Below are 23,017 nucleotides of genomic sequence, written 5' to 3' on the forward strand. Positions count from 1 at the left end.
CTAATCGAAGTTTATACATTTATTTGGATAATCTACAAATCAAGAATGTTGTTCAATATTATTTTATGAAGCATTTCATTCCCTTTCCATCCTGTGATGGGGTGTTAACCGATGTGACGATGTGGTGCACTGTGACGGGGTGGTATGGACGAACCGTCTCTATATGATCTGTTGGTTTTGGCATTCATCTAAAATTAGAAGCTTTTGTTAATGCTGGATATAAATGTAGCATGTCTTAAGGATACAAGATCCAAAACACATATCAACATTAGGTCTTATTAATACAACAGCATGCTAGTGTGAATATAAATGCTTGTATTAAACTAAACAAATACTGGCCATTCAAAAAGTGAACAAAAGCATCAGTAATTCAAATGTGCAACATTTAAAAATTTGATTAAAAGAGCATTTCATTCTCATTAAGGTTTTTTTAATGACCAATATTGAAAAATGAACAATGGTTCAAATAATTAATATATGCATATAGATATAGTGAGTGAGTGAGCGAGTGAATGAGTGAGTGAATGACTGAATGAGTGAGTGAGTAAAAGAGATAGTGAGGAAGTGAAAAAGATATAGAGAGCGAGCGAGTGAGTGAGTGAGTGAAAGATATAGTGAGGAAGTAAAAGATAGAAAGCCAGTGAGTGAATGAGTGCGTGACTGAGTGAGTGAGTGAGTGAGTGAAAGAGATTGTGAGGAAGTGAGAGATAGAAAGCAAGTGAATGAATGAGTGCGTGAGTGAGTGAGTGACTGAGTGAGTGAGTGAGTGAAAGATATAGTGAGGAAGTAAAAGATAGAAAGCCAGTGAGTGAATGAGTGTGTGACTGAGTGAGTGAGTGAGTGAGTGAGTGAGTGAAAGAGATTGTGAGGAAGTGAAAGAGATAGAAAGCAAGTGAATGAATGAGTGCGTGAGTGAGTGAGTGAGTGAGTGAGTGAAAGAGATTGTGAGGAAGTAAAAGAAAGCGAGGGAGTAAATAAGTGTGTGACTGGGTGAGTAAAAGAGATTGTGAGTTAACTATGTTAACTGTGGTGGTGTTAACATGATGGTGTTAATGCAAGTTATCATCCAAACATCATTAGCATATGCTAAATTGCTAAATTACAGACCTGTGGTTGGTGGCTATGATGGGTGATAAAGCATTGAAGTAGTGTGAGCATCTGTCTGCTAAGTCAGACTAACAAACAAACTATACAGAAAGCTTGCCAGGATTGCAGGGATCGACGGTCACAGGCATTTACAAAATTACAAATCACAGATTTACAAATCACTGATTTTATTTGCATTTTACCTACTGTATTAACTAGCTGGTATTTTAGGGTAGGGTTTTGGTAAGAGCCTCTGAAAAATAACTGCTCCAAATCTGAAGCTTTTTCACCAACATATTCTTTTAACAATGCATATACATAAAGTTCATAGCTATGTCAGCTTTGATACCACACTTTGTTAAAGACATGCACTTGCAGCAGCTGGTTCTTCACGTGAAGATCTTGGTCCTTTGAGGGGCAGATCATGCCCGACTTGCATCTAACTCCATACCCACATGTGTATATAATACTCAAATCCAATCTAAAAAAAGTATTCCCTTTCTGGCTCCAATGCTACATATTCACCAAGCTAATGTAGCTTAAAATAACATTCATTTTACATGTAGGCTAATGGACCTCATAGTACAGGACAAGGCATAACCTCAGCTCACTCTGGAGCCATGCTGTGTGGATAAATCTTGCATACAGCAGACGAGCTGAGAAGACCCTGAAACTTTAGCAATGAAAATGCTCCAGGGACAAAAGAGAGGAAGAGTAATTCAGGAGCCAAAAGAAGTCAAACTGAACTCACAGTGAACTCCTGATCAGAACTAATTCTTTGAAGTAATATATTAGAGACCATGTTTTATTCATTATGACAGTAATGAGGTTAACTGGAAATATTTCACATACTGTTGGTCATGGAAAGTGCAAAATGTAACACATAAACTCTTCATATTGTCAGGTCTGGTAAGGGCCCATTTCCTATATTTTTCTTGTATTTCTTGTTCCCCTGATGTACAAGTACAGGGTAGCAAATCAGAGCAGAGGTCTGCCTTGAAGACTGATATATGTAAATGATCTCTGCTCTGACTGGCTACCCTGGACTCTTTATAAAGGTGTAAGTCTATTCCTGCCTTTAAGACCAATATACTGTATGTAAATTACGTTTGTTGGAAATGGCAACCCTGCTTTTTGAACAGTACAGCTTGCTGTAGTATCCCAAGTAGTTGCTAAGGTGTGGCAAAGCCATTCATATGGTATCACAGATGGTTGCTAAGGTGTGTTGTTAGGTGGTTGCTGCGGTATCCCAGGTGGTTGCTAGGGTGTCACTATGGCATCCCTGATAGTTGGTTGGTGGTTGCTGGTGGTTTGTATCATTGTGATCTGCAAACTTTTACACCTTATTCATTCCTATGGGGAAAAAATTGTATTTATCCATAACTGTACGAAAACCGTGCATCCAATCAAAAGTAACTGCATGGAAGAACACCATTCCCATTCAGACTGAACATTCTTTGGAACGGTGTTGATGTCTTGAAAACTGCAGGGCGGCAGTACGGGCAGAAATCTGACAGAAAAACAATAAATGGGAAGAAAAAGAATATAAATTGAGTAACAATGGTGTCACTAAAAATAATAGCAACACTTTTAGTTCTGGGAATTTTGAGATGCTGACGCTGATGTCTGCAACCCCCTTCCTTCTCCAAGTGTGTTCAGTGCAGCCGAGTAGTTGTGTTTTTCGAACAACCTCATGTATGTTGGTTACAATAAATGTGGTATTCATGCGGGATATCACATCACCCAACATGTTTAAAAGTTCAGCTATGTTTACTTGTGGGGATACTAATGTGTGGTATAGTTTGCATGAAATCAATCAATAAATAAATGGAAAAAAATGAGTTTTTACCATCAGTAGTAAAGTGCTTGTTTAAATGCAGACTTAGCTAAACTGGTTTTGAAGGAGAGGTCAGCTGATTTTGAATCTTTGTTTTCTTAATCCTGACCAGGCTGCCACTGTCAGCCAAAGTCATCCATTGTCTCACTGTAATTGCCCATGGAGAATCTCCAGAGGACAGATTGTTTCCGTAACTGTCATGCACCCTAAAAGGGAGGCTTTTGGTTTAAGGAGAGAAAATTAGACCCAAATCACTTGGAGCTATTTCAGCAATGCTAGTGGGAGACAAAGAGAGAGGATGGAACAGCATGGCTTAATGAACGCTGACATTTCTATTTAGTGTTTGCCCCTCAGGCATTTCACAGCTAAGATGAAGAAAAAAAAAAGAAAAAAAAAGTGTTTTTACCCTTGAGATCACAATTTAGCATTCAATGGCAAACCCTCGGCAGCTGCAGGGATTCTGAAGGGTGAACATATGGGAATAGAGTTGAAAGCGATAGCAAGAGTGTTGACTGTATGCTGGACGTTTTTTTCAGCCTCAATTTTTTTCCTTTACCACATCGTACAGATCTGACAGCATTTAGATTGCCAAAGACAAGAGGCATGTTGTTTATAAAGGAGCTCTTTCTCTTTAAGTTCTCTGACATATGGAACATAACAGTGTTGATTTTGTCTATTCACCTGGTGAAGGTTTGCATGCTATAGCTGTGAGAGTGCGCTGTAAAATTCTACATACAGAGCAAAAATGTTGAGAACGTGGATTCAAAGTAATACTGTCTGTCTTTTTCTCTAAGCTATTGGTAACTAGCAAAGATACTTTCTCTAGATTGACAAAGCACTTCTTGTAAGTCGCTCTGGATAAGAGCATCTGCTAAATGCTGTAAATGTAAATGTAAATGTAATACATTGGAAAAAATACATTTGCACAACTTGCCCCTTATCCTATGGAGTCAACAGCCAATTTAATGTCTGAAGTTTGCTTTTTTAGTTTTACATTGGATCTACTAGACTAATGTAGCTAGTAATGGAAGATAATAGCCATAATGTTAGCTTCGTGCAAACTCCATGTCTAATGCTGTGGTCACACTGGACTGTCGCCTTCCAATTTTCTTTGCTGAGCTGGAGCGAAAATCTGACAAGTATGGCCAGTCCTGATGAGATGTGGTTTTGGAGTGAACATATAGCTCGTAGTGATGCATGAATCCAGTTTTTCTTGAATTTGACTGCGACTCTTGACTCCTGCTCCTGGAATCAATGTCAGCACCAGAGACAGTGATAAAGGGATGCAGCAGAGATTTAATTATCCTAAACATTAACCCCATTTCCAGTACTGTGGTCTGTTTTCGCACATGCATAGACTGAGAATTCTGAAAGAAAGAGCATAACTGCACAGAGACATCTGAGCTCATACCCAGCTCTTTTATCAGATCTGAGTTTTCTAATGACCTAATTTACCCAAGTACATCTAAACGTATTGAACAAATTATTGAAAAAAAAAAATCATCTGATCCTGATCATGAAGAAAATGAAGAGTTGTAGTGCAGATTTAAGCTCATGCTTCTCAAACTCAGACTGTATTCCATGTTCCTTGAGCCAACTGCGATGAAAAAACAAACAAGAGTCATCTCTCTGCATTTTGACTCTCAGAGTCATTGGTCAAGAGTTGTCCTTGACTCCCAGACATCGAAGAATCAATTCTTTTGGAATCAACTCCCCATCACTAAAAGTTTGATAAATAGCTAACATTAGTTAGTTAACTAGTTTTGCTACAAGCAAAAAGCAACATTACGTTGCATGTGGAGCCACTGGGTTTTTTTTTCAGACAAAGATACCACGTCCCATTCTTTTATTCTATTGACTCACACTTCAGTGTTTTACAAATTCGATGGAAGTTTTCCTAGAATGTAGCAAAAGCTAAATGAACCAGTCGCAGAAGAATTCCTTTTTCACAATCCCATAAAATGGCTTCACTAGGGTCATTCTACTCTCTTTCTGTGTGATGCTAACTTCAAATCATCACAGACTTTCCTTAAGCCATATTGAAATGTTAAGTAACCTCATATAGACACGGCTTGCTCTCATTAAAATTATGTAAATTGACAAAAGTCTGGGCAAAATTTGAAAGGCTGCTAACTGAATGCATGTGCTCTAAAGGGAAAATTATGTAAATGTAATTTTTCACTGAACTACTCCAAAGCAATTAGGCTCCAGGGTAAAAACAGAAGACTTCAGGTTGGTGATATCTGGGAAAATAGATGATCTGAGGGCAGAGAACACTTTGTGCCGAAATGCTAACACTTCTAGTGATGAATGAGTGTTTGCAGGCTATGGAAATGAACTGCTCACTGGTCTCTAGTTTTAATTTACGCTTGGTCAGCCTAGCTGTTTGCTAGCCTCTGTGAGCTTTCATCCATGGTTGGTCATTTCAGCAAGTTTGGGAGATGAGGGAGATAAAGTTATATCATACACCAGTGGTTCTGGGACAAATTCTGGTGTTTGTGCTCTGTTTAAGGTCAGAAATATTTTTTTCCTCTTGAGATACACTAAGGAAGAGTATATTCCTCCCGTGAAAAATTGACTGAATTATATTTAGTGAAAAATGACGGTGATCTTTTTTAAGATTTATAGCTATCCATTTCACTGACTGAACATTGACTCTGCCTATAAGGCAGGAAGATACATTACCATCCTGAGACTCATTCATCATTTTTCAATTAGTGTTTTTGCCAAATGACCACCCATGAATATCATCATATGAATTAATATATTATTAACTGTCCTCAATTGTTCAGTAGCTGAAAGTGAACCCCAATAAGGTCACCAACAAAATGTCTCTGAAAACAACACATACGCTTTCAACGGGTTACTTTCAGATCAGTTGATTGCTGGCAGCCATCTAGAATTGTTTTAGCTAACACACTCATAATTCAGACATTCTGGAACTATTTCTGTGATCTTGCATTGGCCTATCCATGCTTCCTTGCGCAAATGTGGTCTTTTGTAGTATAGACTGGACAAGCTTTACGGAACTTTGGCAAAAATCACTTCCAATTTTATAAGAAATTGTATCACACTCAGTTTTTGTCAAATTATCTGCATTTAGAGTGGGGCATTAATTATAAATTACACTTATTTTGCATATGTTGGAAAGATGCTGGGATCGTTTTTTTGTGTTGTAGTCAAGCTTTACCCACTTCTGCCATGCTTTGGGGGCAGTCGTGTCCTGAAGGTTAGGGAACCAGCCTCACAACCAGAAGGTCGCCGGTTCAATCCTATGAGCCAACAGTACATGACTGAAGTGCCCTTAAGCAAGGCGCCTAACCCCCAACTGCTCCCCGGCCACTGTGGATAGGGCTGCACGCCTCTCCCTTGTGTGTGTCTTCACTAGTGTGTATGTGGTGTTTCACTGCACGGATGGGTTAGACTGCGGAGGTGAAATTTCCCCATTGTGAGGCTAATAAGGGTCACTTAATAATAACAAGCTAATGTCAGCAAGGTGCCCCTTTTGTTGTTGCAATTTTTTGTTGTAATTTAACCCGCCTTGTTTTGATTAGCGGCAACATCTCCCATTTGGCGTCGCATTTTAATTTGTAAACTAAGATTTTGTAGTGACTCTATGCAAAGTGTGCTTTAGTTTTGCATTAGTTTGAATGGAATTTTTACCAGTGTTGAAAACATTTATTTGTGGATGTCTCAAAAATAAATAAAAAAAAAACAAGTATCTCCAAAATGGTAACTTTACTGAAGATGGCAAAAATAGTCTTTGCTGTTATAGTAAGTTAATATAAAGAGATTTTATTCCAAGTAATTGTGGAGCATTTCTGTTAGTTCATTCATTCACACAATTTAAAGCCAGCATCTGTGCTCAAATGTAATAGAAAAATAAATATTGAGAAAAAAATGGAGATACTTGTTTTTGTTTGTTTTATTATTTATTCTTTTTTTTTTACACAGTGACAATGAACCTGTGAAATGCCTGGCTTTGGTCTTGGTCTCAACATTGTCTGGACTAACATGCTGTCATTCTTAAAACTGACCATTTCTTTTCCCAAACTTCAGTGCACTTTCTGAATACACATTTCTTTCTGTTGAAGCTCCACTTTTTGAATATTTTATCTACGACCCTAAAGGATGCAGTAAGATCTTATGAATGAGCTTCGGAGATACTTGTCTATGCTGGAGTGGTTCAGAGTGAAGCTCAAGCAGTTTTGAGAGCTGGTGCAACCTCTCTTTGTCTGTAGATCCGTGTCAGGCTCACTGCTCCTGGGACCTGACCGTGTCCTAAACTGATGTAGGCCACTCTTTTTGCCACTGTGCTTAATCTGCCACATTACAAGGAATCAGATGATGAAACTAAGCACTTAAGGCCACGGAAAGCGACTGATACAATTCTGAGATTACTCTTCAATAACACTATTACAGGTTCATTCCAGGGGAAATTAAATGAAACCATGGCTTTATCTGTTGTGAACATGCTTATCTTCTATAGTGGTACCTCAATAGTCTCAAGAGCAAAATTTTCCAGTTTGAAAACTAGGAAAATGCCCATGTATCTTGAAGGTGGGAGGAACTACTGAAAAACTATAAGGGCTATGAGGGTATTGAGAGTGAACTTTTTTAAATGTAAATTGTTTTCCTGATAGCTGGCTAATACAGAAGAAAAGTTTCTGCTAGGAAGCCAAATATCACATCTATATAACTCAACCTAGCAGTCAGAAATATTGTTTTTAGCACAGATAGGGTTTCCAATAGTTGTATGGGTATTGCGTAATGCATGCTGGGTATTGTAGTGATAGAACACTGATAGATGAGAAACAAAAAAGACACCACGCCAGCCGGCAATTTTGCTAAAATTAGCTAGTTAGATAATGAGTAAGTTAGCACTATGTGTGATTGATATTAATGATAGCTAAACAGAATAATATTGGTTTTGTTAAGTAGGTTCTAGCCTAATGAACTGGCCAACTAAATTGTCTGTCTGCTTAGCTAATCCTAATGTTGGCTGTCATAAGTTTAGCTACTTGCTGTGAAATAAAGAGAGGACAGACAAATGGCATTTTATTATTGAGTGAACAAGAATTTACATGCAATGTGACATCTACGTTGATTACAACAGTGGACTAACATTGCAATCTTGTGGCTAAATTATTGAAGCAGTTTTGCCCCTTTACTGTTTGTGTACCCAGTAATGTTTGGAAACAGAAAACCCATCTATAGGGCCTTTATATTATATCGAGGTTCTCCAAACTTTAGAATCATTCCTCACACTCATGCAGTTCATGTGTCACTCATAAAAATAAACAAGTGACAAAGAGCCGAGATCAAGGGTCAAATTATATTGGAGAACAAAGGCAATAATGTGAGAAACATTTGTATGCAGTACCAAAATTGTGTCCACTCCATATAATGAAGCAAATTTAGGGTCTTAGAATCTTTGCATGAAGGAGTTAATAGGCTACATTACCTAAATGTGCTAACATGGCTAACTGAATGAATGCTAAAAGGCCCTGGTTAGCTAACTGTTTCCTACTAGCTTGCATTCACCATCCTGAACATCTTTAGCATTTATGGGTGAAGTTCTGCTTTAAAAGCAGCCAAAGGTTATAAGTCAAACGAAGGTGGATGTGGATATTATGCTAACCCAACTGGTAAAGTGGACTTCATCCAGCCACTTCATCCTCATCCTTTCCAGGAATCCAGTTCTGGTACTGTGAAAGAAACATTCTCCAGACATTTTTTCATTAATCAATATGAAATTTCATTTTCTGGCAGCCTTACATTATCCAGCAGATAGCAAAGCACTGAGAATCCTATTTTTCTTCTTATTACAGCGCTAGCTGACTTCAAGATCTACTGCTTCTCTGGAGAAGCTCTGAGGCACGATGGGCTGCCATGAAATCAATGTTCAACTCTCGAGACTTTCTGTGCCTGAATAAAAGCTCATCTCTCAGCAGAACCTCTCCTTCAGCAATGTAAGTGAAAAACGCATCGACCATAAAGACATGCAGGCGAGGTTTAAGAGGCTTCAAGAGTGATACTGACAGTTTCACGCCTAACGTTGAAACACTCTAACCACTAGCACTTGAAGAGGCTGCAGTTAAAGAGGAATTTCATGCTAAAAGTGTTGCACTTATTCAGCACTGCTCCTACTTTCAATGCACAAATAGAAGTGCCAAAGGTATCTGAAAAGTCATATCATTTCCAGCTAGTGGCAACCTTGTCACACCTTCAACCAAAAATGTACAACAGTTTGTGACAGTGGTAAGTATAAAAGCTTACTTTCACACAGAAATCTATGAAAGTGATTTACCCCAAATGTAGTCAATCAGCCGAGTTTAGTCTGCTTCTTTACTTCTGCATTGGATCCATGTGTCAAACAAAAGGCCTGTGGGCCATGTCAGGCCTGCAGCACAATCCTATCTAGCCCGCAAATTTATTTATATTTTCTGTTAATATTAGCCCATTTCACAATGTGCTGCAGTACATTTACCTACATGCACTGCAACATGAAGTGTGCCCCGACCCCCACCTCTCCCAGTAGCAATCTCTGGGACAGTGGTTACACCTCAATCCTACCACACTAGTCAATATACAAGCTGTGTTTCAGCAGCAGTCCAACCAATATAAACACTTAGCTAGCCAAAAACTAAAAACTTTAGGTTAACTTAAACTGAATGCTGGGGATTTCAAGACAGCTGAGAGCTTGAAAACCTTTTTACTTTTAGTACCTGTCTCTTTTGCAGAGATGGTGTGGCCATAGTGAAAGAATAGCACATCAAGTACCATTATGAAACAAACAAACAGGAGAGTTGGACAGACAGCAGAAGCAACAGAAAAGTGGCAGAGATGAAGAAGGGGAATACTCTAGCCCAGGGGTTCTCAACCTTTTCCACCCCCAAGGCCCACCTGTGTACAACTACAAAGCATAGTGGTCCAGACTCACACATCTTCTAAGCCGCTTATCCTTCCAGGTCACAGGGGGAGCATTATCCCAGCAGTCATTGTGTGCAAGGCAGGATACACCCTGGACACCAGTCCATTGCAGGGCAGACAGACAGACACACTCACACCCACACCTAGGGGCAATTTAGCATGTCCAATTGGCCTGACTGCATGTCTTTGGACTGTGGGAGGAAACCCAGAGGAAACACAATGAAAACCTGCTGACACTGAAAACCTGAAAATTAGGTCCTGAAAAAGATCAGATTGGCCATTCTGGTTCTCAGTGGGTTTCCAAATTTGCAGGTATGTTAAAAAACATGAAACATATAAAAACACATGATGTTAACTGTAGTGATGTTAAAAAGGAGGAAACAAGAAAAAAAAAAGGATAGAAATGTATATGGTAGACGTGATCTGGAGCTGCAGTCCGTTGCATTGTCACTGGAAATGCTCCACTGGCGGCTGCATTGTCTCAGACTGATGATGTTTAATTAGCCCACTAGTACGACATTTTTATTTGTGGATCTCTTTTAATATCTATATTAGTCATACTGTGAAAATGTTTACTTCTTACATTTCCCACTTAGTTCTTATGAGTCACAGCGATGGTACGGACCCAAATTACTGCCTTCCTCTGAGTACAGGCCTGTGGACTGAGGTTGAGATACCCTGCTCTAGTCCATGGATTTCTTCAGATTTTTTATGGCCCTTTTAGCAGTTGAGTTTGACACTCCTAGCATATGAGCTACAAAGCTAATGCTTAAGTCATCACACACTTGCCAATAAAAAAGCAGGACAGGAAAAATATTAATGAGCTTGTATATTGATGGTGTTCAACTTTTGAGAGCACCATGGAAGACAAACAAAACAAGCAAATATGGATTCTTAACTAAACCAGGCCTCACTTCTCTCTGAAAGCCCAGATAACCAAATGGAAGCCCTTATATTTTGGACATATTATGAAAAAAATCAATTAATGGGAAAGGACAGTTATGCTTGGAATAGCTGAAGGTAAAAGAGGAAGAGGACAGCCAGCAAGAAGATTGTAATACCAGGAATGAGCCATTAAAAAGCCATAAAGACCCAAACAGAAGACAAGACGTTCTGCTTTAGATGCCATTTCTATGCACAGCATTTGCAGTGCTGGTTTATTCATGTTACAAGGGTACACACTTAAAAATGATGGTTCTTCGAGGGTTCTTTAGGAAAGAAAATAGTTTTATATTAACCATGAACACTTAAGGAACCCTCTGCATGTTTAAAGGGTTCTTTGCATCATGAAAGTGTTCTTCAGATTGGTGGAGAATGTGCTGTAGATGATTCTGTATAGACCCTTTTTAAAAAGGGTTCTATATATCACCAAAAAGGGTTCATCTATTGTAACAAGCCTGACACTGTAACAATAGAAGAACACTTTTTGGTGCTATATAGATTCAATTACTTAGTAACAAAGCAAAGCACTGTACAACGTGTTTGCAATAATTCATCTTTATTCATGTGTGCAAGCAGGTTCAGTTTGGGTATTAAATTTAGGTAGTTCCAATCGGCCCTGCTTGGGTCAGGTCTCAAATTTAGCCAGTACCAGTCGGCCCTGCTTGGGTCATGTCTCAAATTTGAAAAGTATCAGTCAGGCCTGCTTGGGTCAGGTCTCGAATTTGGCCAGTACCAGTCGGGCCTGTTTGGGTCAGGTCTCGAATTTAGCCAGTACCAATTGGGCTTGTTTGGGTTAGGTCTTGAATTTAGCCAGTGCCTGTCTGGCTTGTTTGGGTCAGGTCTAGAATTTAGCTAGTACCAGTCAGGCTTGTTTGGGTCAGGTTTCAAATTTAGTTCAGGCTTTAATTTCATGCTCCTGCAGACCTCTAACAACACCAAGCAGATTTTGGCTTATTGGCCACATTTGGGATAGGAGAACGAAGTATGTTACCTTTGTTTAATTTATATTGTCTGTTTTCGTCTAATCCTCTCTGTCCACCCAGCAACTTCAGTCCTTGATTCATGCTTGAGCTAGCAGCTGGTCTGAGTCAACATGGATGATTACGTTTGGAGTCTAAGCTGACGCTTACAGGCCTAGAATGAAGAGCCCCATCTTGTATTAATGAGCTGACAGAGCTTGTGAATGGACTCCTCTCTGAGACCCCTTTGTTCTTCCCCATCGCTCTCCACACCGTGTCTGCCTGCACCATTTTAGGAGATGAACTGAGATCTGAATGGAGACACATACATTAAAGACTGGACAAAAGACAGAAAGAGTGGGGGTCTATTCTAGACAGAGAGAAAGAGCATGAGGGCTTTGTTCACCCCCCTACATCCTAGATCCCTCTTTCTCTCTCTCTCTCTCTCTGTCTCTCTCTCTCTCTCTCTCTCTCCTACTGAGAGCTGGTGATCAAGCAGGACAGGTAGCTGAAAGCTTAGTGTCTACTGTCTTAGTCAGCTTTTAGAGAGCAGCAATAAGACACTGTGATGTAAAGGATGTTTACTTATTCATTTATCTGTTTACTGGTTAATTCAGGATTTGTCTATAAACAGATTCCATAATTCACATACTGTACAGACATACATACATAAATATGTATGTACTGCACATCAAATTGCAGTCATAGAGATGTGTATTAGTGGATAAATGCACACACACACACAGACACACACACATACATACACACACACACACACACACACACACACACACACACACACATATATATATATATATATATATATATATATATATATATATATATATATATACAAAAACATGCACGTACACATTCATTGTTATGTTTTACAAACTTAAATCATCTAGTCAAAAACCTGTCCAATCAGGACTGCCCAAGCTAGTCTCCTGTTAGTTAGGCCTTTCAGAGCAGAAGGCCTACATTCTCAAATTCCTAACATCAATGAAAACTGACAGAGGAATAAATCAATCACATTTTGATTTACAATTTTGTTAAAAAAAAACATTAGCAGAAATCAGCACAGTCATTTAAATATATGTATATGAATATATATCTCACACACATTATGTTATATATGAAAAAAGCCTTTCAGTCCAAAAAGCTGTATACACATTTGTAACAATACAATATATAATATAGACATTACATACATACACACCCATACATATAACTTCAGATTAGAAAGGGAAAATCTTTCTATTCATGTCACAAGATTTTATTCTTTGTCATTTTGCACCTTTTCTGCTGGTCTGTTTATCATTTCTGCTGGTCTGTTTATCATTTCCGCTGGTTTGTTTATCATTTCTGCGGCCTGTTTGTCATGCGTTTTTGGCCCAGAGTAAGTGTCAGCTGGTATTTTCAAATTATGTGAAAAAAGTAAAAGAGCAACAAAAATGGAGGTGCAAGATTTTGTTCAGACAGTGACAAGATATGTATAAATTTGTGTGCATTTCTGCTCACACATCTGTATTTGTGCATCAATCTATTAATATTTTTTATTAATGCTGCATGTCTTATATGCCATGTCTATAGCTCTCTTTATGATTGAATGATTGAGCGCAGTCTAGTGTGCAGTGTTCACGGTTCTAAATGTCACACTGTGTTTCACAGTGAGCTCCTAGCCATGCAAAATGAAATAAACAATAAACTCCTCCTCTGGCTCTGTGAGAGGAGGTATGTCTGAGACAGTAGATGAAAATATATTGCTTAAGTGTTGTTTTTTTAAGGCTTATTGCTCAGAGCGATCTGAGGCCTTTGTACAGCCGTGTCCATCTCCGAGGGGACAAAGAGAGATGCTTGATGATGGGGGAGGGTCAGATGGCAGAGGTTTGGCACATGGTGTTTGACCAATGGTGGCGGCAGGTGCTGAATGAGCGTCCTCATTAGCATCACAAAACACAGAAGCCCTAATCTCCATGTAGAGTCACAGCAAACGGGAAGCACTGCTGTTAATATAGTACCCCATTCTGCACAGTAGTCAGTGCTTCATTCTGCTGTATTGTTTTGTTCTGTATTGTAAAGCATTGTTTGTGTTCAAGTACAGCTATAAGAATATATATATATATATATATATATATATATATATATATATATATATATAACATACAATAACACACTATACAGTTGTGAGCAAAAGTTTGGGCGTCTCTGTTCAATTGATGGTTTGTTGATTTTCTAAGTGAGAGTAAGTTAACACGCCCCCTGCAGAGAACACATTTCTGCACATTTTAATACACAATTACTATTTATGTGCTGAACTGTACATATTGAAAAAGTAAAGCATGACGTATGGCTGTGCAAAGGTATGGCACATTTTTCTAAATAATTTTTAAATTAAAACATTTTTGAATGTCTTATTTTTACAGAGTGTGAAACTCACTCAAATAAAATAACTGCAATAAATCTATCTATCTATCTATCTATCTATCTATCTATCTATCTATCTATCTATCTATCTATCTATCTATCTATCTATCTATCTATCTCCCTCTGAATATATATCTGAATAAAATATGTAAATATAGAAAACCTTGTATCTCAAGAATGGTATATATATATATATATATATATATATATATATATATATATATGTGTGTGTGTGTGTGTGTGTGTGTGTGTGTGTGTGTGTGTGTGTGTGTGTGTGTGTGTATACATATATATAGGAAATAAACACATTTCCACATTAGGTCACCCTTTTTTTTCCGTCATGAGCTCACATTCACAGTGCCAGTTTTGAGTGACCACATAATCTGTTCATTCATTCTGGCCTTTCACTGATGAGTTTGACTCTGGCCTCTGTTGTTTGAGGCTATTCCCCAGGTGCCTGTAATGTAGGTCTTCAAGCTATTTATTGTCTATTTATTCCCCAAACCCAAAGCTTTTTTAGCTTAGCTGATAATATTCTTTCGGCTCTGTATAGGCTTTCAAAACAGCCAGATCAATCGCATTAATGAGATCATTATTTGCCAGCCTTAATTGCTGTCGGGGAGGAGGAAAAAAGAAGGCAGATATGAAACCGCTTTATTGTAGAAATTTCATTTGGTTTCAGTGAATCCTTAATTGGAAAGTGCGTAACAGCTGTGACACTGTGAATCCATTTCACAGCTATGGTGTGTCCTACAAAGACAGGCTGTGGCAGCGAATACGTGTGTGTGTATGTAAATGATACAGCACTTAAATATGACTGGTTTTGGTTTTCTGACAAGAGTGATGATCTAGAACAGGACACAGACACATTTGAACACTTGTAAAATATATTTTAAAACACACAGTTGTATGCAAAAGTTTGTACACCCCTGGTCAAAAGACTGATTTTCTAACACATCCTGTACAAATCCTGTACAGAGAACACACTTCTGCAGATTTTAACGCACAATTACTGGTTATTTGCTGAATTTAACATACTGGACAAAAAGAAACATGAGGCCTGTGCAAGCGTAGCAAGTAAATAGAAATTGTGCAGTATAATATGCTGAAAAAATGTCAAATATAACAAAAACAATTAATGTTTGTTGCCTGCAGAGCTCATTTTCACATAGAAAATTGACAAAATATGTTGAACAAATATATGATCGAGGCATTTTAAGTTTGCAAATGACTATAATAATAAATAAAATCAGTGCCTTCTCATACTTATACACTGGTATATTTTTAAAGAAAAGTTTTTCTTTTTCTTTTTGTTATTTTCTCTCTCTGTCTAGATTTCTATCTATTTTTCCTTATATATATTTGTTACAGTTTATTGTATTTTTATTATTGCACTTATAAATATTCAGGACAATATATAGATGGATAAATACACACACAAACACACACAAACACACACACACACACACACACACACACACACACACACACATATATATATATATATATATATTAATTAGAATTAATAAAAGTTGAATATATATATATATATATATATACATTAATGTTAATGTACATTTGTTAAAGGAAATGTTGGTCATATTTGAATTAAGTAAATTAAATACATTTCCACATTGGCTCACCCTTTTTCCGTCATGAGCTCACATTCACAGTGCCAGTTTTGAGTGACCACATAATCTGTCGATTCATTCTGGCCTTTCACTGGTGAGTCTGACTCTGGCCTCTGTTGTTTGAGGCTATTCCCCTATGGGCTGGTAATGTAGGTCTCAAGCTATTTATTATCTATTTATTCCCCAAACCCAAAGCTTTTTTAGCCTAGCTGATTTTATGTATATATATATATATATATATATATATATATATATATATATATATATATGTACTCCTTGTAAAGTTGAATATCTTTCATATCTGTAATAATTTAACATTTTAATTTATATGATTTTACCCGGTTTCTTACATGTGCTTGATTGGCCAAGGCATATGTTGTATTAACATCTTTAGTTTTGCACTGAAACTGCAAAGCTAATATAGCTAACAAGTAACAGAAATCTTTAAGGTGACACAGACTTCTGTTATGTTAGTCTCATAGCTCCAGTGCAAAAATAAATAAGCAATCTTTGGACATTAAACATATCTTGGCCAATTAACTACGTTTGGCGTTAGGGGACACTAGAATACATTTGATTTTTGTGTTGTTATGTAAATAATACTTAGGAATTCTTATGAACCTCCAACCACTCCAGTACACACTAATTCTGAAACGTCATCTGCTCACAAATCAGAAGGACAGATCCGGTGCTTATGTAAGACTTTGAACTACATTAGACTAAAATAGGTATCACTGGAAGTGCAGGCCAATGCCACAGCATGTAATCTACGAACAGAGCACTTTTCCATTAGTCCATTCAGGACCTTTAGAAGTGTTTCAGTGCGATTAGAGTCGGAATGAGAATCAGCTTTGTTTTACCAAGCATGTTACATGTACAAGGAACATAAACAAGCACATATGCATGACAAAAACACTCTAAAAAAGAAAAGAACCCTGGTACAGTTGCTCTGTTAATGTGCTTTGTTAAAGCAAGAGAGAACGCTGCCATCCAAACTCTGGTGCCAAGACCCCCTGAGCAGGTCAGTGTTGGTTCACTCCAGAACTACCTCCGGTGCATTTCATTTAAAGCATGAACGTCATTCAGACTAAACAGACCAAAAACCAAATGAACCATTATCTCTCTGCGTAACTTCTTTAATAGATGGAAAATACAAGTTAATGACCCTGTTGTGACATGTGTATTTGTTTTATCATCTCCTTCACAAGCTCTGCTTCATAAGCAGTAATTAAAGAACGGGTAGTTTTGGTTTTAAAAGGAGGCTGAGACACATTTGAAGTGATTACGCAATACTCCATATACACATTTAATTGCACCCATAAACTGTACTATGTATTAAGGTGTCAGGGTTTCTCAGTTTTTGTAAAAGCAGTGAGCCACTCGAGGCTAACAAAGTAATACATAAAGACAAAGACAAACAAACACAAACAAAGTAATACATAAATAAAACCACTGAGCCAGAAAATGAGGACAGAAAATGAGTCGGAAAGTTTGGTGGACATTATCAAATTACTGTGCACCATAAAATCTGTCCAATCAGTTGTGACCCTTTACTCGCAAGACTTTTGTTTACATCTTTTGGCTCAATGTGAAAAATTGCTGCTGTCAGAACGAAACCTCATATCTCAAAAAATAATACAGGAGAAGGAAAATCATACTTTGCTTTTAATGTAAGACAAAAGAACCAGATTTTTTTCCAAGTCTTGTTGGGCCGTTTTTTTTGGTCCTAATAGCTCATTCAGAATAGAATATGTCCATATATATACACCTCAGTCAGAATAGTCTAGTCCAATTGAATCCATTCAGAATACAATTTCTATCAGACTGAATAAGACGGGTCATCCTGTAAATTTCCTGTTAAATAGAAGAAGAATAAATGACCGTTTCTGATTACATTCCCAGTCAGAAAGTTTAAACATGTGCGTCGCATCATAGCTAAAGTTCATAACCTTCATCATGGCGGGTGCAGTAACAGGTCTGCAGAGGAGGCAGAGTTTATGATTTGAACTTTAATGGTGGTGGGACGGACGTCCAGCTTATGTGACGTCTTCCTCTCACCCTTCTTTAATAAGTACATGTGAAGTAGATTTTCCTGAGTTTGACATTATTTTAAAGTAATTAAAAACACAAGTACTGCTCACTGCTGCTCATCTCACTCTGACTGGACTCATGTGACGCTCGTTGTCATGGTAACGTCTATGCTAAGTGGTGCTCTACATGTGTGTAATTTTGGATCGGATTACTTGTACTGTGCATGTAAACAGAGATTTTCCATCAGACTGTTGAGTAGAGTGAATATAAACACCTCAGTCTTAATCTATAATCAGAATGTATTCAGTCTGATTGGCAAAACTCTTGCATGGAAACCCAGCCAGTATAAAAGGCAACAAGTACGGTAAGGTTTTTAGTACAAGGTATGTCAGTGTGAACGTTGTCAGTGTGCCAACCAGAACTAAAATGCAACAATTTATCATTTTCTGCTTTGGTCTGGACCCTAAAGGCTCGTTACAAAAGGGTTCTTCGTATGACACCATGGCTCTCTAAAGAACCATTTAGTGGATGTTTTTTGGACAACAATTTTTGGGATGTGTGAATGTGTAGAACATTTTATGAAAGTTTGTAGAACCTCTTCATAATGTAAAGGTTCTAGGAACAGCCCTTGAAATAGTATAGGTCCTTTGTATCATGTGGAGGTTCTCTAAACCTTTAAAAGGTTCTTCACACTCACAAATCATTTACCAACCATCATTATTTAGGAAAAGGTTACTTAACCTAAAAGTTCCTTAAAAGAGGTGCTACAGAGGTTTCTTTTCACAATATTATAGAAGAACCACTTTTGGATCTCTAAAGCACCTCTCGATGGATTGCTCTTTGGAGAACCCCTTTTGTAAATTTTATAAAGAACAACTCTTAATTTGGTATCGCGCCTTTATAATTATGTGGAGATTCTTTGAACCTTTAAAATATTCTTCACACTCACAAATCTCTTTTCCAATTTTTTTTTTATTCTTTAGGGAAAAAGTTCATTAACTTAAAGTTTCCTAAATGGTTCCTAAAATAGTTCTTCCAAGAACCAAAAGTGGTTCTTCTATGGCATTGCTCAAAGAATCCTTATTCTCTAAAGTATACTGATATGTATGAGAGCTGAGAATATACATAATCTAGAGTTATTCACAACAGACTGCAGAGTGATGGTGGCATTGTGGACAAAGAGAAATTGGCATTCAAGTTGCAGCTGCCCATTCAAAAACAATAGGAAATTTTCAATGGCATTGATCTGCTTTGTTCTGTTCTATTTGGTCCCCTGAATTTTAAAGAGGGACTCCAGCTAGTTAGCCAGTAGCTTCCCACCAAATTACAGTCATTGTCATGATTTCGGTGACAAGCCTTGAAGTGACTAGAAAACCATGAGTACCCGCTTCCCTTTCGTGTGCGTCTACACGTCCCTCATGACCATGATTTATTAATGCCTCCTCAAGCGTGGCTGGAGCCGGCATGAGGCTCCAGTGGCTGCATGTTACATCATTATTTATGACCCACTACTTCGGCCCATATATTGACCTATGTGCTCCTTTCTTTACGAGGTGTAGCCATCGACAGAGGTGCTAATGAAGGTGCCTCAAGACCTGAAGACTTGACTAGACAAACATGGCCTTCACTTACAACCGGAAGTGGACACTTTTAAAAATAGAGGTGCTAAAAAGGATTCTCTGGAGCAATGCCATAAAAGAAAGACTTCTGGCTCCTTAAAGAACCTTGCAGGGGATGATTCCTAATGTTTCTCAGATTTTTCTCTTGACATTTCCATTTAAAGGTTTTATAGGTGGCCAAAAATGGAACCAACACCAACATAAAAATGGAACCCAACACAAAAAATGGGAACCAACACCAAAACCTGGATCCAACACCAACATAAAAATTGGGAACCAAAACAAAAATGGGAACTAACACCAAAAATGGGATCCAACACAAAAATGGGAACCATGGTGGCATTGTGGACAAAGAGACCATGGTCACCTTTATTTTTAACAATGTACTGTAATGCATTATTAAAAGAAGGCTTAGTCAAACATAAATGTTCCTAAATGGTTCTAGACTTGGATGTACGGCTGTTGGACAAACCTTTGTGTGCATTCTTTACATTATCTGGAGCTTCTTTAAACTTGATTGGTCACACTTGCATTTCATTACCAAAATGGTTCGGGAACCACACATTGAAAAGTGGTTCTTCTATGGTATATCATGCCAATCAACTTTTTGGCACCATCATTTTAAAACATAGTGTAAAACACTCTTAAAATTAAGGTTCCCTGTCTTGGATGGAGAGTTTTGAAGAGAAATCTTTTACTGGTCTTGGTACTTGCATAATGTGGAAGTTCTTTAAACTAAAAGGTTCTTCACACCTGCATTCCATTAACAAAAATGGCTCATGAATGAGTTGCACCAAAGAACCCTCTTTTGCGCCTTCAGATTTAACTGTACTCTAATACATTCTAAAAAATTAGGGTTCCTAAATGGTTCTTGACTTTACATTTGAGATCCTACATTTACATTAACAGCAGTGCATGTTCTTCAAACTTTGAGAAGGTTCTTCGCACCAGCATCTCATTAACAAAAATGCTTCAGGCTTTAAAAGGTTCTTTAGGTTCTTTGAAGCAGTTGCACCAAAGAACCCTATTTAGGGCCTTCATTTAAGGTCCCTACATGGTTCTTGACTTTCCATTTAACATGCTACATTTACATGAATTGTAGTGCAGGTTCTTCTAACTTTAAAAAGGTTCTTTGCACATGCATTTCATTAGCAAAAAACGTTCAGGCTTTAAAAGGTTCTTTAGGTTCTTTGTAGCAATTGCACCAAAGAACGCTTTTTAGCACCTGCATTTAAGGTTCCTAAATGTTCCACTTATATGAAGTGCAGGGAAGGTTCTTAAAACTTTAAAAAGGTTCTATGTTCTCTCATTATGAAGATTCTTTTTTAAAAAAAGAACAATGTGTCAAAAGGTTCCTTTAAGGAGCCAAACACGCTTCTTCTACAGCACCTTTATTCCTAGGAGTGTCTAATTTCTGCAGTACTGAAGCTTCAGGAACTTCAAGGTCCACATGGCTGTTATCAGCCTCATATCAGCACAAAGACACCAGAGCTTTGTTACACAACCAACTATGAGATCCTCCTCAAACCTGGAGACCAAACATGGCACAAAGGAGGTCCTCTCAAAACAATAAACTTCATTCAGTTATGCCAGGCATTTCCATTCAATCCAGTAGAGTCAGCATACAGACTTCGATAGTATTGCAACATGCAAAGCAATAGCAGTAAATATGGACGTAATTCGAGTCACGAAACCTCCTCGGTTCGTGTCTTTGAGGTGTATTATCCTCAGAATAGCATCCTGCAATGCCCCCACCCCCCTTACTGCACAAGCTAAGGGGTCTAGTCTTGCTGTAATGCATTGTAACACACTGCTACTCACGGGATGCTGCTCGAGCTGCTGTGCTGGTCGTGCAGACGTTGAGCATCCAGAGCACTAGCATCCAAATCACCTCCAGTCCTGGAAAGCGTCCCATCTTCACTTTTATTCCAATGTAAACAAAGGAAAGCGCGCTTGTTTTGCCCCCCTGTTCACCGCGAGGGTGTGTAATCCCTCCCTCCTGGCGACTGTACGGAGCCCTGCTACGCTCTTTTTGCTGTTAGCTGATTCAGGCTATGGCGCTTTGTTCTTCACCTCAGCCGGCTACGCTGAGCTGCACAGCGCGAGACGAAGCGCATCCTTTCTCAAAGCGTCTCTGGCGCGAGCGTCGTTTGTCCGCGCGCTCCGTTCGCATTGTCAGTCGCGCGATGGTCGCTGTCTAGGTGCTGAAGTTAATGAGCTGCTGATTTCTCTCCTCATACCCCCCCCCGCTGTACGGAGCATTGGTACATCCCACCCAGCACACATGGGGGACACGAGGCAGAGGAGGAGGAGGGGTGAGCAGACTCAGACAGAGAGAGAGAGAGAGAGAGAGAGAGAGAGAGGAAGAAGAAGAAGAAGAAGAACAAGAAGAAGGAGATAGAAAAGACAGAGAGAGAGAAAGGTAGGGAGGAGGTAAAAAAAGAACAGACAGATAAAGAGAGTGAGAGAGAGAGAGAGAGAAAAGACAGAAAGAGAAAGAGAGAGTGAATTGAGTGAGTGATTTAGTAAGTGAGTGATTGGGTGAGTGAGTGATTTAGTAAGTGAGTGATTGGGTGAGTGAGTGATTTAGTAAGTGAGTGATTGGGTGAGTGAGTGATTTAGTGAGTGAGTGATTTAGTGAGTGAGTGATTTAGTAAGTGATTGATTGGGTGAGTGAGTGATTTAGTGAGTGAGTGATTGGGTGAGTGAGTGATTTAGTGAGTGAGTGATTTAGTAAGTGAGTGATTGGATGAGTGAGTGATTTAGTGAGTGAGTGATTGGATGAGTGAGTGATTTAGTGAGTGAGTGATTGGATGAGTGAGTGATTTAGTGAGTGAGTGATTGGGTGAGTGAGTGATTTAGTGAGTGAGTGATTTAGTAAGTGAGTGATTGGATGAGTGAGTGATTTAGTGAGTGAGTGATTTAGTAAGTGAGTGATTGGATGAGTGAGTGATTTAGTGAGTGAGTGATTGGATGAGTGAGTGATTTAGTGAGTGAGTGATTGGATGAGTGAGTGAATGGGTGAGTGAGTGATTTAGTAAGTGAGTGATTGGGTGAGTGAGTGATTTAGTGAGTGAGTGATTGGGTGAGTGAGTGATTTAGTGAGTGAGTGATTTAGTAAGTGAGTGATTGGATGAGTGAGTGATTTAGTGAGTGAGTGAGTGAGTGATAAATTAATTTAGTGAGTGTTTGAGTGATTGGGTGAGTGAGTGAGTGATTAAGGGTGTGAGTGATTGAGTGATTTAGTGAGTGAGTGAGTGATTTAGTGAGTGAGTGATTGGGTGAGTGAGTGATTTAGTAAGTGAGTGATTTAGTAAGTGAGTGATTGGGTGAGTGAGTAAGTGATAGGGTGAGTGAGTAGTAAGTGAGTGATTGAGTGAGTGATTTAGTAAGTGAGTGATAGGGTAAGTGATTGAGTGAGTGATTTAGTAAGTGAGTGATAGGGTAAGTGATTGAGTGAGTGATTTAGTAAGTGAGTGATTGGGTGAGTGAGTGATTTAGTAAGTGAGTGATTGGGTGAGTGAGTGATTTAGTAAGTGAGTGATTGGGTGA

The 23,017-nt window shown here is 38.4% G+C and overlaps 1 protein-coding gene across 1 annotated transcript in view; it reads right to left on the minus strand.

Annotated features, from left to right (window-relative positions):
• Positions 1 to 21,694, minus strand: part of cntnap2b (contactin associated protein 2b) — an 89,906-nt gene extending 68,212 nt beyond the window's left edge. The window contains exon 1 of the mRNA XM_017707397.2: positions 21,287 to 21,694. Within this exon, the coding sequence (XP_017562886.1) occupies positions 21,287 to 21,380 (94 nt within the window). The 5' untranslated portion in view covers positions 21,381 to 21,694. The remainder of the gene's footprint in view (positions 1 to 21,286) is intronic.
• Positions 21,695 to 23,017: the final 1,323 nt, after the last annotated feature.

This window comes from Pygocentrus nattereri, chromosome 19, assembly GCF_015220715.1.
Source record: "Pygocentrus nattereri isolate fPygNat1 chromosome 19, fPygNat1.pri, whole genome shotgun sequence".
NCBI lineage: Eukaryota > Metazoa > Chordata > Actinopteri > Characiformes > Serrasalmidae > Pygocentrus > Pygocentrus nattereri.